Source organism: Hordeum vulgare, chromosome 6H, assembly GCF_904849725.1.
Source record: "Hordeum vulgare subsp. vulgare chromosome 6H, MorexV3_pseudomolecules_assembly, whole genome shotgun sequence".
Lineage (NCBI taxonomy): Eukaryota > Viridiplantae > Streptophyta > Magnoliopsida > Poales > Poaceae > Hordeum > Hordeum vulgare.
The window spans coordinates 24,532,911-24,548,214 of record NC_058523.1 but is presented as its reverse complement, the minus strand read 5'-3'; the positions used below and the strand labels follow the sequence as shown (position 1 = coordinate 24,548,214).

At 48.5% G+C, this 15,304-nt stretch overlaps 1 protein-coding gene across 1 annotated transcript; it reads right to left on the bottom strand.

Moving 5' to 3' along the window:
* Positions 1-11,259: 11,259 nt before the first annotated feature.
* On the bottom strand, positions 11,260-13,189 carry LOC123401675. Its single transcript, XM_045095523.1, has 4 exons — positions 12,721-13,189; positions 12,543-12,605; positions 12,206-12,283; positions 11,260-11,903 (listed from the first exon to the last, which is right to left on the bottom strand). Exons 1-4 carry the CDS (start codon positions 13,093-13,095, stop codon positions 11,610-11,612), a joined length of 810 nt encoding a protein of 269 aa, XP_044951458.1. The 5' UTR covers positions 13,096-13,189; the 3' UTR covers positions 11,260-11,609.
* Positions 13,190-15,304: the final 2,115 nt, after the last annotated feature.

Below are 15,304 nucleotides of genomic sequence, written 5' to 3'. Positions count from 1 at the left end.
CTTGGCAACCTGGAAATACCAGAGTTGTGCCATTTGAGTGTGTGGTGATGATTTTGACACGTAGGGCTTCATATCTTGTTTCGTTGATTCCCGTTGATCCATAGCTCCGATTGTAAAGGTATTTATATGGTTTTGCATCATTTTCACGAGACGCATCTGATAATCTCATTATCATGCATGTCAAAGTAGCTTAGGATGCAGTTCTGTCCAGGAACATGTATTCACTCCTTATGCTTGTGCTAGTGATAGAAATAGTGATGCATGCTCATATTGATCTCATGCATCATGTGCTTGTTGCATCTTGAGGTGCTATTGTTCATTGGATGTTATTCTTATGTTGGGTAGCACCGGGATCGGAGAACGAATACTTGGATTCAGGAGAGTACGTGCACGACGAACAAGAACCATTCCAAGCTGAGGATATCACAGGCAAGATGATATGACCTTGATTCCATCTCTAGACTTGTTATGCTAGATTACGTTTCCTTTGTCATATGCTCACTGCCTACCACTGAAATATTGCCTCTTGATATGCCATGAACCCAAACACTGATCCCTTCCTAGCAAACTTGAATGGCTAAGTAGGCTTTGCTCATCTACTAATGTTAGCATTGCTAGATGCAGGTGCTTTGACTCATGTGACAACATGAGCTTGATATCATTATCTTAAATTTTGTTATTTAATTAACGCACCTATATACTTGGTAAATAACGGAAGGCCTAGCCTTTTGCCGGGTGCTTTGTTCCGTTATTGTCGCCATAGTTACCGGCTACCGGTGTTTGATTCCATATTGATCGTTGCTAACACGTTCGGGGTTGTTATGGGGACCCCCTTGATAAATCGCGCAGTGCTAAGGCTTGTCCGGCAGGACCCAACATTGGTGTTAATTTGTTAATCACTTAATAATAATCTGCATAGGGAATGGCCTACCCGAGGAATTTAATCAACAACCCGGGCCAGTGCTCCTCATGAGTGTTGGTCCAAACTAGAGCACCGTGTGGGGCCATCCCGGGGCAACTCGGGAGATTTCTCTGGCCATTGTACGCTTCGCTTATCCGGCGCGTCCTGAGACTGAGATACGCGGCTCTTATCAGGGTCGTCGACACGTCGGGAGGTCCTGCTAGTCTTGCCTTACCTTAGCGATATATCTTGCGTATAGGAATCTCGGTGAAGCTTTGGTTCTCCCTAGAGTTGAGGTTTTCCTCTAAAGATCCCGACGAGATCGCGAGATTCGTGATAGAGGATTACTTTGCGGCCTGTGTACGTTTGTGATGGATTAGTTGGAGCACCCCTGCAGGGTTTAATCTTTCGGAAAGCCGTGCCCGCGGTTATGTGGCAACTTTGGAATATTTTGTTAACATCCGGTATTAGATAACTTAAACATAAGCTAATAAAATTGCCAAGTGAGTGCGTAACCGTGACTGTCCCCTCGAAGATCTCTCTTCGATCGGGAACACGATGGGGTTATGTATGACGTAGGTAGGTGTTCAGGATCACTTAGTGATCAGTATCATCGACCGCTAGTATAGACCACCTTCATAAATTTTCTACGTAAGTTAGCCACCACATCAAGCTTAGGATGTTGCAAACTTAAACACTCTACCCTATCCAACCTAATAACTTGACTAGTTCTGGCACCAAGGTCTTAGATTGCTGAGTCTCCGTGGCTCACAGATTCCTTCACAACACCAACAGGTTCAGGTACCCCAGAGACAGGTGATCCCGATGGCACGCAGCTGGTGTGGCAGTACGACGAGGAGACCGACCGCCTGTACGTGAACTATCTAGAAGATTGAGGCGTGGTCGTGATCGTGGGCCAGCAGGCAGGGTAGCATAGCCATTTCCCTTGTTTTGTAGTCCGTAGCGGAACTACTTTGATTGTATGCGTGATGTACTCTGATATATTTATGAGAAGGCAATTGAACCCCTGATTGTCTATCTGTTATTATTATGTATGTGTTGTGAAACCTTGTTTGCGAGACGCTTAGATGCGCTCCTTTCCAATTCGGGGCCTCGATACCCAGATCGGAAAGGACCGCATCTTGGTCGTTACAGTTATGTAGTCGACGTTCACATAACACCACTAGAGGAAAAACAACATACAACATATCAAAATACCGAACGAATACCAAATTCACATGACTATTATTAGCATGACTTATCTCATGTCCTCAGGAACAAAAATAACTACTCACAAAGCATAATCATAATCATGATCAGAGGTGTAATGAGTAACATCAAGGATCTGAACATAAACTCTTCCACCAAGTAATCCAACTAGCATCAACTACAAAGAGTAATCAACACTACTAGCAACCTTACAAGTACCAATCGGAGTCGCGAGACGGAGATTGGTTACAAGTGATGAACTAGGGTTTGGAGATGAGATGGTGCTGATGAAGATGTTGATGGAGACGAGTCCCCTCCGATGAGAGGAGTGTTGGTGATGACGATGGCGACGATTTCCCCCTCCGGGAGGGAAGTTTCCCCGGCAGGATCGTCCTGCCGGAGCTCTAGATTGGTTCTGCTCAAGTTCCGCCTCGTGATGGCGGCGCCTCCTCGAAAAAGCTCCGCCCTAATTTTTTTCCGAACGAAACCCTTCATATAGCAGAAGAGGGGGGCCAGTGGGCCACCAGAGTGCCCACAAGCCCTGTAGCCGCGGCCAGGGGGGTAGGCCGCGGCCACCAGGCTTGTGGGCCCCTGGCAGCTCCCCTCTGGCACTTCTTTCGCCCAATATTTTTTATATATTCCCAGAAAATTCCACGTTGATTTTTAGGGCATTTGGAATTGCACAGAATAGAGGACTCAGACTCGCTCCTTTTCCAGTCCAGAATTCCAGCTGCCGGTATTCTCCCTCTTCAAATAAACCTTGCAAAATAAGAGAGAAAAGGCATAAGTATGGTACCACATAGTATAATAACAGTCCATAAAGCGATAAATATTAACATGAAAGCATGATGCAAAATGGATGTATCAGTGCCTTATGATGAATAAGGTAGCATAATTCAGTTGTTCTGTCAGCGGCGGGGCTCCAGCCAGGAGAGGAATCTCGAGGGGCTGGATTGCACGTGTTATCCCATGAGACGCAAGACTGGTCTTGATGTCCATAGCCCATGTAGGGCAGTTGTTGCCATTGAGGGCAAGCTCCTCAAACTCTTTGTCAGTCATCTTCGCCTACATGAGCAACCAGAGATAATTAATTTACAGACGGTAAACTAAAAACCATCATGGTTGTGTAATTATAATGCAAAAATTTGATAGTCAAGTGAAAACTTGAAAAATTCTCAACCTCAACTGTGTGAACATAACACATTGAATATCACTTAGATCTCACAGTAATGGGTTGCATGGCCATTACCTTGTGTATGCTAAAATTTTGATATAAGGAATACACGTTGAAGGTAATCGCTTGTCGAGATTGACAAAGCGTAGACCTCACAGTAAAAAAGGATAGTCTGCAAATGAGTAGTAGATCCTTACTCATTACCTTGTGGTTCCAAAAAAATAAGGGAGAAAATATTCAAAAAATTGCAAGTTTGACACAGGAGAGAAGCTGACCTCGATTGCAAAAACATGTTCAAGAAATATGTGGTAACACATGGAACATGTCATACTTCCCGGATGAAATCCGGTACTTCTTTTTATATTATCAAGCCATTGCGTAATATAAACATACTATTAACTACATAAGTCATAATCTAGAATAAATCTAGAACTAGACAAAATGTAAATAGTCAAACTAGTTACTAAACAATACTAGATATAGTCTAACATTGCACTAATACAATAATTAGTAGTAACATTAACTAAAACAGAAAAAATGAAAAACAGATCGGGCCAGCCCACAGCCGAGCAGACACAGATAACCAGCCGGCTAGGCCTCGGCCGCCCCACCTCCAATCGGCCCATACTCCACCGCATAAGAGAGGGATAGGGGAGAGGGTGCATAAGGTCAGAGACCTGATCTAGCCACCTCTTGATCCCCACCTCCGCTCGAGGAAACGACGGGAGTAGAGGGCCGACGGGAGGAGTGACTGGAAGAGAGGGCCGCCGCACCCACGCATCACCGCTGGCCTCCGACGAGGTCTCGTCCTCCTCCGAAGAGACGATGACGATAGGCATCCGACGGTCAACATGCAGCGGGGCGGGGCGAGGCCGAGGGACTCTGGCACCCGAGAACCGGCGCGGCAGCCGGGACGATGGTCGAGGGCATCGACGGCCCGCCTGAAGAGGCGGCCGAAGCGCCGCTCTATGTGACTGCTCGAGCTTGCGTTCTCGAGCTGCGGCGACGGGGCGTTGGCGTCAACATCGGCGCCTTCTATGCCAACTCCGAGGCGTATGACGTCGGAGGCGCGGGTGGGAGCTTAGACGAAGCCGAGAGCAGCCTCTTCGTCCACGAAGTTGCGCATGACGACAGACACGTAGCCCGGGGGCATGGCTCGGGCCGGCGGTTTCGGCTACCAGCGTGGGCGTCGACGACGCAAGCCAATACGCCGATGGAGGAGGTGGTGGGGGTGGAGACCCGGGGGCGGGGTGGCCACGGCTGCAGCCCCGTGCACCGCAGGGGCGCTCGGGCCGGCCACCAGCCATGTGTCGAACCCCAACGGCGTACAACACGAGCGCGAGGAGCACCACGGTGGGCGCGTCCAGCGGCGCGGTGGCCACGTTCAGCGGCGTGGTGACTGCGTCCAGCGGTATCACGTCCGAAGCGGCGGATGGCTTGCATCCGGCGAGGGAAGCGCCGGAGTCCACCCACTCCATGGCGGCGACGGGCAATGAGGCGGTAGTGGCGACCGTCCTCGCGGATGAGGCGAAGGAAAAATGTGACAAGGCCTCACATCTCACCGATGGCGAGCACTCCTTCCCTTCTCTCTTTCTCTGTTGCTATTTGCTCTTGCTGGTTGTCTACGTGCGTGATAACGTGTTGAGAAAAGTTGAATATTTGTTTCAATGATGTGCACAAAACTGCAATCGACGATCCGAGAGGATGCGTCGGTTCGAGGAAGACACAACGGTTGCAAGTGACACGCTCATGCGGGTGCATGTAGGATGGGCAAGGGGAGATTCCCCTTAATTACAATATATAATTAATCGTAACAGTCCACACGACCCGCGGTGCGCGATTGCCAGCCGCGTTATGTGGGTGAACCAGTTTCTGTCCACACAGTCACTATCTAGTCCACACACGTGTAGGCAAACTGTTCTTCGCCCACACGACCCACGTACGTTGTTAGATGGCAACCTCAGTTGCGAGTACATTGCAACTAGGTAAACACACATGTCAACTATAATTCGTTGCTAGATGGCAACTGTAGTTCCGCGTACATGGCAATCAGGTAAACACACATGACAATTATAATTATGGCAAGGATGGTTGGACCACACGTGACAACTAGATAAACACACATGGCAATTATCTCCGGATAACTAAAATATCATCCAGCGGGTAACTATAGTTAATCAAAACAGAAAAAGTTGTCATGCTTTTATAACTACATTTGTCATCCCGGATAACTAAAGATGCCATTTCACGTGTAACTAAAGTGTCATTCCGCGGGTAACTAACATTGTTGCGCGAGGACGTGTGGACAAATTTGATTCGTGCCACACGCACAGGATGGAAATGAATAGTACTTGTTGGGCGTATAGCATGAAGTAGGTGCATCCATACGCGTGGTCAGTTCTAATGTTCGCTAATATATTACCCGTATGGGTTGCCTCCTGCGTATGCCACACATGATGTGTAGGCAGATGTCTTATATTTCACACGTGTGGTAAATATCAGGACACTTATTTTAATATGTATGAACATTTTCCTCATTACACACATAATGTTTTTTCAAGCGCGGAACATATTTGAATGAAAAACACACATGAGCACCTTTTTGAGAACATTTGAAATATTTTTCTACATAAATTTTCTATGAATCACGAACAATTGTGAAAAAATATGAACATTTTTTAATACCGGGTGAAGAACATTTCTATAGACGGCGCACAAATTGCTATGTTTTTGAACGTTTAATAAATAGGCACTAAATATATGTTTACAAATAGATGGTGAATATTTTTAAAGTGCCGCACAAACTTTTACTGTATGATGAACATTTTCTAAACACACACTGAATACTTCTTGAAAATTTTAAACAGTTTAAGAAGACAAATATTCTTTTTTTAATATATACCACCTCTATAACAAGAGCGGCTAAAATGGCTCCCGAGCTCATACCGCGACAATGGTCTACGTGCCCGACGAACCGACGGGTTACCGAGAGAGTTTGCATGGGACCTCATCGTCAGGCGGACGTCACGGGTGTGCAGAGACACCCTCATATCAGCTCCATGTTTCGACTGGATATGAGGGGTGCCGGTCAGCGGGCATTTGAGGCTTGTTTGAGGCGTTCAGCTGGGTCCACTTTTCGTGACCGGCCAATGATCGGACAACTTGTCCGGGCGTTTGAGACAGGTATGAAGGGTCCAGTTGTAGATGCTTTGTGGTTCTTGTGTATCTCCCCGCAAAAAAAGAAAAAGTTGTTGTGTATCCCTGTCATATTTCTGGTATCTTTTTGTGCAACTTCTAAAACTATCTACGAGTCTTAGAGCATCTCCAGTAGATGACGTATATTTTGGTGCTTTAAATTGGTGACATAAAAATTTGGAGCATCAAAAAGTGCTTTTTACATCTTCGAAAGGTGCAACTTCAATAGATGGTCCAAAACAGAGATGTAAAAGAGCAACTCCAACAAACGGTCCAAAACGAAGATGTAAAACAGGCCGCCCGCCACGCGGCTACTGTTCAGCCATTGTACAGCCGTGGTTTTGCATTGAAATATCACTTAAAATTCCAAATTAAAGTGCCTCATGTAAGTGCATCTAGTGCCCCTTAGTGATTTTGGTGGTTTGAAGACTTATAGGTTAAGTATCTAATGTGTTTATGAGTGTACACAGGATCTATAAGTCATTGAGGAGTTTGAGATATTTGAAGAATATCGACCCCTAAAAATATATATCTTCGGTTGAAGAAATTGGTCTGAAGCTGAAGAAATGAATCGCGAGGAATCTGCGATGAAATTGATATTCCTCATGAAGATGCTGAAATTGAGGAATTCGGTGTGTCCTGAAGAAAATCACTTTGAAGAATTTGAAGCATGAAGATTTACTCTTTCTGTTTTATTTTCTTCGCATTTGAGTAATAGGAACACCGTACTGTTAAAGGGGGTCGAAGTTACACTTTGGAATGAATTTCATCATGATGCTCAACCCAAGCCTAATCCTATCAAAAGCCTCAAGTGAGGAATACGAGTGACATGAGGACTCTCACATTTAAGGGTTCCGACTGTTTCGATACACACGCCAAGTCATTGGTCTTATCCACTCCAACGGTCATATTATTTAAGGGCATTAGTGTCAAATCATGTCGGGATGCTCCCTGGCAATAAATAGCCACCCCCACAACCATTAGCTGGTTGGCTGCTCCGTTAAAAACTGACACTTGTCATAAGAGCAACCCAATTCCTTAGAGTCTTCGAGAGTAATTCATCAGTGAGGAAATACACCATACACCGAAACCACAAACCAAACCTAGTGATTGAGCATCACTGAAGAAGTTGTTTCTGTGTGGGACTGAAGCCTTTTACCTTGGAGGACTGTGCATCCTCCAGACGGTTAGGCGTCATGGTCTATAGCTTTCCAGCAGTCAATTGTGGATCGCCGGGTGACCAAGTTTGGGAGGGTTTGGAAGTCTGCCCTGAAGACTTACCACGAGTGTTGGGCGAGGACTGTGTGTTCTTAGACCAAGGAGAACACGGTAGGGACTGTGTGTCCCGGGACTGTGTGTTCTTTGGTTTCAATACCAAGCCGCTCCAAACCAGATGTACGACTGTCACAGCAGTTGGAACTGGGTCATCAACGATTGTCTTCACTGAGAAACGGGTTCTAATTCCTCAACTCCTTACTTTCCTCGTATTATGTGTTGATGACTTTCACTGCTGCTGTTTGAAGAATTTGCTGAAGACTTTCTCTGAATTTCCTCAACCCCAATTTATTCACGTCAGTTAATCGTCATCTGTATTCTGCGTGCCTGCTCACAGTGCAATCTGTTTTCACATTCCTCACTCCGAAAAACTGATGTTGTGAAACTTTGCATTTCTGATCCTTTACTGTTTACGCTGTAAGTTAGTCATCAGTGAGGAATTTCCTCAAAAGGAATTTCCTCAGTGATGAAATTCTAAAAATCTCCTATTCACCCCCCCCCCCTCTAGTCGATATAACGCACTTTCACCTCATCATCATAGTTTCAAATCCCTAACAAAATTGCATCATCATCATCATAGTTTGAAATCCCTCTACCAAAAGTGCATCGTTCCAATCAAAAAAATTCGCCCTACAAATTAAAATGCACATGAATTTCATTCATGCGGGTCATCAACACCACCGGCGTTGTGAACCATGATACGATCATCATCACCAGCTTCTTTGTCGACGTTGTGAAGCGGTGAAGTCTCATTGCCAGGAGCACCACCGGAAGCACCTTCATTGCCTCCCATGCCGGTCATTTTGCTGACGAAGCCACCTCCAACGCTACTCATGTTGCCGTCATAGCCACGTCCGAAGCCACCCACCATGTTGTCGCCAAAGCCACCTCCCATGCTGGTCATGTTGCCTCCGAAGCCACCTCCCGTGCCACCAAAGCCACCTTCAATGTTGCCACCGAAGCCACCTCCCAAGTTTCTGCCAAATGCACCATTCATGGCACCTCCCATCATGTTCATGTAGACATCCATGGAACCTCCCATGGCACCTCCCATGCCTCGTCTCATGCCTCCTCCCATGGCAGCTCCCATGCCTCCTCCCATCATCATTTGCCTCATGAGCATTTGCTTCTTCATGAGCATTTCATCGCGACAAAGTTCGAAATAGGCCTTTGCCTTGGGATGAAGAGTATATGTGTCCATAAACATAAACTTGAGTGCCTTCTCCTCAACCATCTTCATCTCCTCGGACACGGCCTTTTTCTCCTCTAGGTCCACCTTCTCTCCTCGGCCGCCTCCAACCTCTCCTCGGCCGTCGCCCTCTTCTCCTCAATCGCCGCCCTCCACCGCTGGTACTCACTCCTCCCCTCTATTTCCTTGAGCTTCAACATTCTTTTTTCTTCGGCATACTCTTTCCTCACCATGACAATGGCATCAAATCCTTCCTTGAGATCATTGTCTCCGGCCTTGGCTCCCTTCACTTTCTTATTTCCATCTGGCCTATAAGATTTTGTCGCGGAGTGAGGGGTGGGGCTCCTTCTCTCCTCGCCGGCGACATCTTCTTCACCCTCAATCACCACACTCTTCTTCTTCGAAGCATCAAAAGTCTCTCTAGTTTTCCACTTCTCGTCATCCTTGAGCTCTTTGTAGCAATGATGAAAAGTGAAAGCTTTTCCTTTCTTCTTCTTCTTCTCGCTTTTCATGTTCCTCTCTCGAAACAATCATTGCACAATCATTTTCTACAATAAAACAACCAACACGTCATCATCAAAATGTGGAACAATCCAATATTTGAGAACGCACGCACGAAGAGGAAATATTTACCAAGTCACCATCACCGCAACCACTTGGGGTTCATGTGAGCAACATTTGACAAGCAACCGGCCCACTTTTGGCATTCGACGTTGATGGTGGACCAACGTCGGTGAAGAGAGTCGCTCGAACGGAAGTGACCACTTGTGTTGCGCTCATCGAAGTAATCCTTGATGTGTTGCCAACAGGTGTTTACCGTTTGGTCACTTCCAGCGGATGCATCTTCAGAGACTTTCTGCCATGCGGTGCATATCAACACATCCTCTGCATTGGTATAATTTCCACTTCTTCCCTTCGCAACAAAGCTCTCATCGTCCATGTCAAGATTGTCATCACCATATTGGGTTTCATATTCTTGTGACACATACTCGTGCGACACATAAACATCATTTGCCACATTTGTCGCGTGCATGAAAGCTTCATGATCAAGACTACAATTGGACGTATAAACATTCAACATCACATTTAATTTGAAACAACTAATGCGAGCAAAATTATTATTTTTTACCTTTGCGACATATCATTGAACATGTTGGAGGCGGTGGCCGTCGGCGTGGCCACATCTTCCTCCACGGACGACGGTGGCGGCGACAGAGGTCGAGGAACAACTCCTTGGCTGTTGGAGGACGGCGCCGGCCGTGGCTGCGAACCGTCTGCCCGAGCCGCCACGGCTGCCTTCGAGATTTTGGCTCGCTAAGCCGCACTTTCGGTTGGGTTGCGACCGTGATTCGTCGGCTGTTTGCCCCCGCCTCGTGCCTTCGTAGTAACAGCCGACGCGGTGGCTACCGGCTGGGACGGCAAATCCGGGCCGGCGGGCGAGGGGCGCCATCATGGACGCGGTCGCGGAGGGTGAGTTCACCACAGTGGCAACGGCGATGGGTCGTCGGCTTCGGCCATGGCGACGATGGATGGCGCGGGAGGGGGGGCAGACGGGGGAGGGAATGAAATGAACAGGCGGTTGGTGGTTCCACGGCCAGCCGCGGTTTTACATTAGATGTAGCATCACGAAGTATTGTATTTTACATCTTCATGAAGCGGTGATGTAATTTTTTTTAATATATGGATCATACTCCCTCCGTCCCAAAATAAGTGTTTTAAGCTTAGTACAAATTTATACTAGAGTTAGTATAAAGTTGAGACAATTATTTTAGAACGAAGGAAGTATGTTAGAGCAGCGCTTTTTGCTATTGAAGTTTCAAAAGTTGGTCTATCGAAGATGCAAGATGCTCTTAGGTGCATCACATGCCCCGTGTAATGAGTCCGATGTATGGTCTCCATTAAAAAAAATTGCCGCTCTGCACACAACACCCTGCACACGATTTTTGACGGCAGACCAATCAAGCCGTCCATGCATGGCAAGAAAACGGCCCCGACCACACGATGGCACATCAGTTCCTCATGGTGAACTGGTGGTGAGAAGTGCTATACGTCTGACTTTTTTTTTTATTACGATACCCGTACGACACTCAGCCACCACCCTTGGATCAAACGTGGAAAGCGAATCTAACGGTGCAACGGAAGGGTTTCGAAATCAGTCACGAAACACCGGTACGTGAAGCAATTCCGTACGCTGCTGATTCTGCTAACCAAAGCTGATGTAGCGCCAACATCCCATCAGTCAAGAAAAAACCATGTCCTAATACGATTTCAAAAAATGTACTAAAACAGGAACGAACACACTATAATCCACTCATATACGCCATGATGAATACATAATGGTATTCATGAATGTAATATAATATACTACTATTATTGTTTATTGTTTAATTTAAAAAACAATGTTGGCTAATTGCCAACAGATGATACAACTTAGCTTCACTGGAGTTCTACCACCATACTCCTAGTATCCTACCACTGGCGCAGCTGAGCTCGTCCATGGAAAATCCCACCTCGCAAAATTCCAATCCGGCCAAAATGGCGCCGGGCTCTCGATCCAGCACGGGGGCAGCGCTGCCTGCCAGCACGCCTCAACCGAAAAAAAATCTCGGCTTTGCGCTGGCCATCGCTGTGGCCCCCGCCCCGCCCCGCGCCGCCGCGCCCTATCCTTATCTTTGCCGCCGCGTCCTGCCCGCCGCGGCCTTGGCCCGCCGGATCTCCTGCCGCCGCCGCCGCGCCGCCTTGTGCTGCATCTGCATCAGCTGCTGCTGCTGCTGGTGAGGCCCTCGGTGGACCCACTGCGCCGCCGCCGGAGCGGCGGCAGTTTGCGGCGGCCTGCTGTCCTCGGCGTCGGCCTCCGCCGGCTCGTTGAGGTCCAGCGCCGGCCGGTCGGCGGCGCGCGACTGCGGCCTCCATCTCCGCCGCTCCTCCTCCTCCTCCTCCGGCCGGTGACGCTTCTTGTGCTGCAAAAGAGAGACACGTGGCGACCGCGTTAGCCTCGCTTGCCGAGTTCGCGCAATGCGGTTAGCGAGCGACACGAGGCCCCCCCCAATCCGTCCAATCCAGGAAGCCGCGGAAAACAGGAAAGAACTTGGCGTGGTCAATGGCGGATTGAATCCGGGAGGAGTCCGTCCACTGCTCTCCGGACCAGCGAGAGATTGCACCGCAAACTCATAGTAAATCACTGCGCTGCAACAACGAACCGGATCGAGCAGAGATTCGGGGGGAGGAAACATGGGGGAGAAGAGAGCTCATCAGTCATCACCTTGCTCTGGTGAATCTGCTTGAGGCTGTCGTTGGTGCTCCGCGAGGTCTGCAGCCGGGCCCTGAAGTCCTCGATTTGCTGCGCGATTCACCACAGTGTTAGGAGAAACAGCACCACCGATTCCCGATCAAAGGCGGCTGAAGAACTAAATCGAGGTGCTCTATGTCGAAACGAATCGGCGGAGCCGGAGCTAATCTGCCAATTCCTCCAATCCATGGGGGGGCAGAGCAGAGCGGGGCGCGTGACGGGATCGACAATGATTCCGCACGTAATTCGACGGAAAAGCGACAGCTCGGAGGGGGAGAAAGAAAAGGCGGGGGGGTCGTCACGAACGAACCTTTAGGAGATGGGCGTTGTCGTGGGACAAGCTCGCCACCACGCCGCGCTGCTCCCGCGCCCACTGAGCAAAGAAATCGGGAGGCGTCAGCGAGGAGGAAGAAATCGGAATCGAGGCGGAAGGGATTGGCGGAGGGATGGGCGGGCGCGGGAGCAGATCTCGCGGCCCGGCGGCTCACCTTGTCCTGCGCGCAGGCCTTGGCGGCGGCGTCCTCCGCGGCGGCGGCCTCGGTGGCCTCGTCGTGCTCGCCGTCCTCGGGGAAGGCGAGCGGGGTGTCCGGGCTGGCGACGCCCTCGCTCCTGCCGCCGTCATCATCGGCCGCCGCGGCGGGCGGCTTCTCGGCCGGCGGGGCCGCGGGGGCCCTCCGCGGCCGGCGCCGGCCCCACGAGGGGATCTCCGGCCGCGCGTCCTGCTTCTGCTGCTGCCGGCGCCGGCGGTTGCAGGCCCGCACGATGGACGGCAGGTCGGCGAGAATGGCGGCCACCTCGAGCTCTCGCTCGCCGAACCCCTCCTCCTCCCGCGCCGGCACGCCCCCCGCCGCCGCGGCCGCCATGGATCTCGGCGAGCGAGCGAGCGAGCGAGGGATTGGGCAGGGTTCTGCGGGCGTGCGGGCGATGGCGAGAGCAGGGGAGGAGGCGGAGGATTGGTTCGTCTGTTTAATAGAGAGGAGGAGAGCAAGGCAAGGCAAGGAAGCGCAGCGGGGCCGTCCCGTGCCGCCACGTGGCGCGGCGCGCGTGGGGATGAGGAGCGCCTCGTGGGGCGGATGACAGGTGGGGCCGCGCCCCGGCGAGTGGTGGGTATGACGGGTGGGGCCCCGGCGTGCGGGGGACGGGGGTGGTTTGGTGGGTCTGGTTCCGCATCCGCGCCGCCAGATTTTTAGGCGCTATTGCCTCTCGGGGCTGTCTTTCCTCTTTCTCCTCCTCTTCTCCTTCGATGTGTCTCACATTTCTTTTTATTCTCTCATGTGTACACATTTTTTTCCACTCACATTTTTGGGTTTTCTCTTGTTTTGTTTCCCTTCTTGCATGATGGGCCTCCGGCTCTAGAAATGGGGGCAGTTTTGACTCTCCAAATGCATGCTTTGATGGAAAAAAATGTTGTGTGTGATGTTTAGTGAGCGACTACAAAATTGAAAGTGCTTTTGAGTATGGATTTAATGTTGGCAGTTTTGGTAGTCGAAGCATGAATTTAGAGGGTTGACATTTCTCTTTTAGTCGGGGAGTATGTAAGAGGAAAATCCCTAGCCTTAAGTACTAATCAAGTGCTTTGCGAGAAAATATGTAATAGCCATATTTTTTTGTCGTTTGGCCTCGAACGGACCAGCTGAATTTTGTCGGGAATTTCCAAGATCTGCTTGGCTCATCCGAGAAGCTACGCATAAATGAATTGTTTAAGGTGTGTTTTTTTGGCCGGTTCTCCTTATTCGATAGCCAATCCACGTGTGACATGCCCTTTCCACGTCAACGGCTGAGCTATACGCAATTCACTTGACGGATCGAGTTAAAAGATATCTTATAAATTTTACCTTCACGGGCCGAATTTATCCTCATCACACTTTATTGTTTTCTTGAAGGGTTGGATGGGTCATGGCCTAGTTTGTCCTAAATGTGGCTCCGTCACAGCCTCGCGTATAAGAACACACATTCGAAGGATTTGTCGGAGCATGGCTCCCCTTCTTACATCACCGTAATAGAAATTACTAATCACCTTTGTTTTTTGTGCTCTTTCGTCCATCAATTATCTATGGCTAGGGCTGCTTTCCGCTGCAACATCAATGGTTGTTGGGAAGGGATTCCTTGATACCAATTCAACAACAATTTCGAGTAGTAAGTAGCGGCCACCACCTCAGGGATTGGATCATGGTCATCTTGGATGGTGCTTTCTGTAGGACATTATGGAGAGAAGTTTTGGGATTGGCTGGGAAAGATCACAAAAGTGATGCTATTTTTGTTGTACCTAGTGTGCTTACGGGTGAATGTGAGGACCTACACGATGAATCGAAATCTTTAATATACTCCCTCTGTCCTATAATGTAAGCCGTTTTTTACAATAATGTAGTATCAAAAACGTTTTATATTATGAGACGAAGCGAGTAGAATATTTGCAATGCAAAGCAATTGTTGGTCCCCTCTTTAATCCATTGTTAAAGAAAGTCATGCCTTGATAAAAAAATATCAAGTATAATTTAGACAAGATTACAAAGGCACAATCTGAAAGTGCTTCTGAGTACGAATCTAAAGGTAGCAATTTTGTGTAACATAAATCATATATTATTGTATTAATTGATAGTCAAGCATAAATTTAGATGGTTCACATGTATCCTCCTTTTGGAGTCCCACGGAGTATGTACGTGAAAATCCCTAGACTTCCTTACTAGTCAGGTACTTTGTGAGAAATGTGTAGTTGACTTTTGTCATCTGGCCACCAACAAACTAGTTGGACGTGTGTGGCATGTACAAGCTTTGTTGCTTCGTTGATGTCATGGCTCTCTTTGCTTGGGCCATCTAAGAATGTATGTATGAATGCATCGTTTAAGGTGTGTTTTGAGGCCACTTCTCCTCATCCTTTCACTAATCCTGATCATCGACGGAGCTATAAGCAATTCGCTGAGCAGGTCGGGATAAAAGATACCTCAATTTTTTTACTTTCGGGGCACAAATTTACCATCATTCTTCAATGTTATATTTTCATTCTTATATTCAATGTCTTCGATACGTCTCATGATTTTTTTCACTCCTATTCACATCTGAGATGTTTTCTTG

Excerpts from the sequence above, each read along its gene's own strand:
- LOC123401675 (XM_045095523.1), bottom strand. The coding sequence starts at position 13,095 with ATGGCGGCCGCGGCGGCGGGGGGCGTGCCGGCGCGGGAGGAGGAGGGG. Across the intron at positions 12,606-12,720 it reads AGGCCTGCGCGCAGGACAAG|TGGGCGCGGGAGCAGCGCGG; the intron begins GTGAGCCGCCGG and ends TTCTTTGCTCAG. Across the intron at positions 12,284-12,542 it reads ACAACGCCCATCTCCTAAAG|CAAATCGAGGACTTCAGGGC; the intron begins GTTCGTTCGTGA and ends TGAATCGCGCAG.